At 49.8% G+C, this 1,695-nt stretch overlaps 1 protein-coding gene across 1 annotated transcript; it reads right to left on the bottom strand.

The window, feature by feature from the left end:
* Nucleotides 1-806: 806 nt before the first annotated feature.
* Nucleotides 807-1,247, bottom strand: LOC100769863 (histone H3.1). Its single transcript, XM_027426204.2, has one exon. It carries the CDS (start codon nucleotides 1,245-1,247, stop codon nucleotides 837-839), a length of 411 nt encoding a protein of 136 aa, XP_027282005.1. The 3' UTR covers nucleotides 807-836.
* Nucleotides 1,248-1,695: the final 448 nt, after the last annotated feature.

The raw sequence follows: 1,695 nt of genomic DNA, 5'->3' as shown, positions 1-1,695 counted from the left end.
GGAAATCCAGAAAACTGTGGTACCTGATGAATTGAGAATTTGCACTTGGCATTGTCTTTTTGGAAGCCTCATTCAAGTTGGTAATCAACTGGCTAAAGTGTAAACATAGAGGAAAAAATGTCCTGGGTGTAGAGAATATAAAGTTCCTTGAAGCTGGGATCCCCTGCAGTTGCAATGGCTAAATTCATTCTTAAAGTGTTTCTGAGTTTTCTTTTGATGGACCATGTGAACCCACACCCACGCTGCAACATCTGAGTCAGGTGAGTTTAGAAGACCGTGGATGCTGTTCCATGGGAGCCTTATATCTTTTAATTTTAAATTTTATTATTGTTTGCAGGTGCACACTTGCTAGTACGCCTGTGTATGCATATGTGGGTGCCTTCAGCTCAGTGTGCTTTCCATTGTAGGAGAGAGGGCTAACTTTTACACACAAGAGTAGCCAACCTTTTAAACCAAAGTGCAAGGTTTTCGGGACTTTCAATGGGAGTAAACTGGAGTTAATGCAGACTTGTCATCGGCACACCATAGTTGTGGTAGTGTATTTGTGGCCTGTGGAAGCTGGACTCTACCTGGCAGGGCAGTCAGCACTACAACCTTGTTACAAAGGTTCAGGCGAAGACCTACTTAACGCAGGAGGGACCTGCTGATCAAACAGCTTAAACGGGTATGGGTCCGCTGTAAAGCCGGACTAGCTCGCTGGACTTCAAAGTCAACTCCGCACGAAGTGGACAGGGGATCAAATCTACAAGGCTACAACCACTTTCTCAGACTGGGTGGGTGGCTCTGAAAAGAGCCTTTGGGTTCAAAGTAGTGCAAAGATGAGGAGCCTATGGCGTCTAGGCCCGCTCTCCGCGAATGCGACGAGCCAGCTGGATGTCTTTCGGCATGATGGTCACCCGCTTGGCGTGGATGGCACACAGGTTGGTGTCTTCGAATAGCCCCACGAGGTAGGACTCGCAGGCCTCCTGCAGCGCCATCACGGCCGAACTCTGGAAGCGCAGGTCAGTCTTGAAATCCTGGGCGATCTCACGCACTAGGCGCTGGAACGGCAGCTTGCGAATCAGCAGCTCGGTGGACTTCTGGTAGCGGCGGATCTCACGAAGCGCCACGGTTCCTGGGTGGTAGCGATGCGGCTTCTTCACACCGCCAGTAGCCGGTGCACTCTTGCGGGCCACCTTCGTGGCCAGCTGCTTCCGTGGAGCCTTGCCTCCTGTCGACTTGCGTGCTGTTTGCTTGGTGCGTGCCATCGTCCCGAAGTTCTTTTCTTCTCTGCTTCTCCTCGAGTGTGCAAGGTGCCCTGTGGGCTCGGCTTTTATAGAGCCCACTGCATTCCTATTGGTTGCGCACCTGGTGGCGTGTTTGAGTACTCCACTCTGATTGGTCCATTGGGCGTTCCTCTTTACATCCTGCCCCTTATATGCTCTCCGGGTGGCAGTGACACCAGAGCTATTAGTAGAGACTAATCTCGGTAGGCCCGCAGCATGGATTGTAGAAAAACTCGAGTCATTCTCAGAATTTTTTTTTTTTCAACCCTGCTTCAACTGTCAAGTCACAAAGAACCTTCTAGCATCTCTGGGTGTTTCCTTTATATGGCAACAGGGCATAATTTTCCTGAGTTCTGTGATATTAGAAAAATAGTCTCGGTTTAAGGACTTCTGGGACAAGGGCTGGAGGTGGTTCAGTAAAATGAACTGT

This window comes from Cricetulus griseus, chromosome 7 (genome assembly GCF_003668045.3).
Source record: "Cricetulus griseus strain 17A/GY chromosome 7, alternate assembly CriGri-PICRH-1.0, whole genome shotgun sequence".
In the NCBI taxonomy this organism is placed as follows: domain Eukaryota; kingdom Metazoa; phylum Chordata; class Mammalia; order Rodentia; family Cricetidae; genus Cricetulus; species Cricetulus griseus.
The sequence above is the reverse complement of the archived record's forward strand: the minus strand, read 5'-3'. Positions and strand labels throughout refer to the sequence as shown.

Bases quoted from the DNA above. Each gene is read 5' to 3' on its own strand.
- LOC100769863 (XM_027426204.2), bottom strand. From the start codon at position 1,247: ATGGCACGCACCAAGCAAACAGCACGCAAGTCGACAGGAGGCAAGGCT.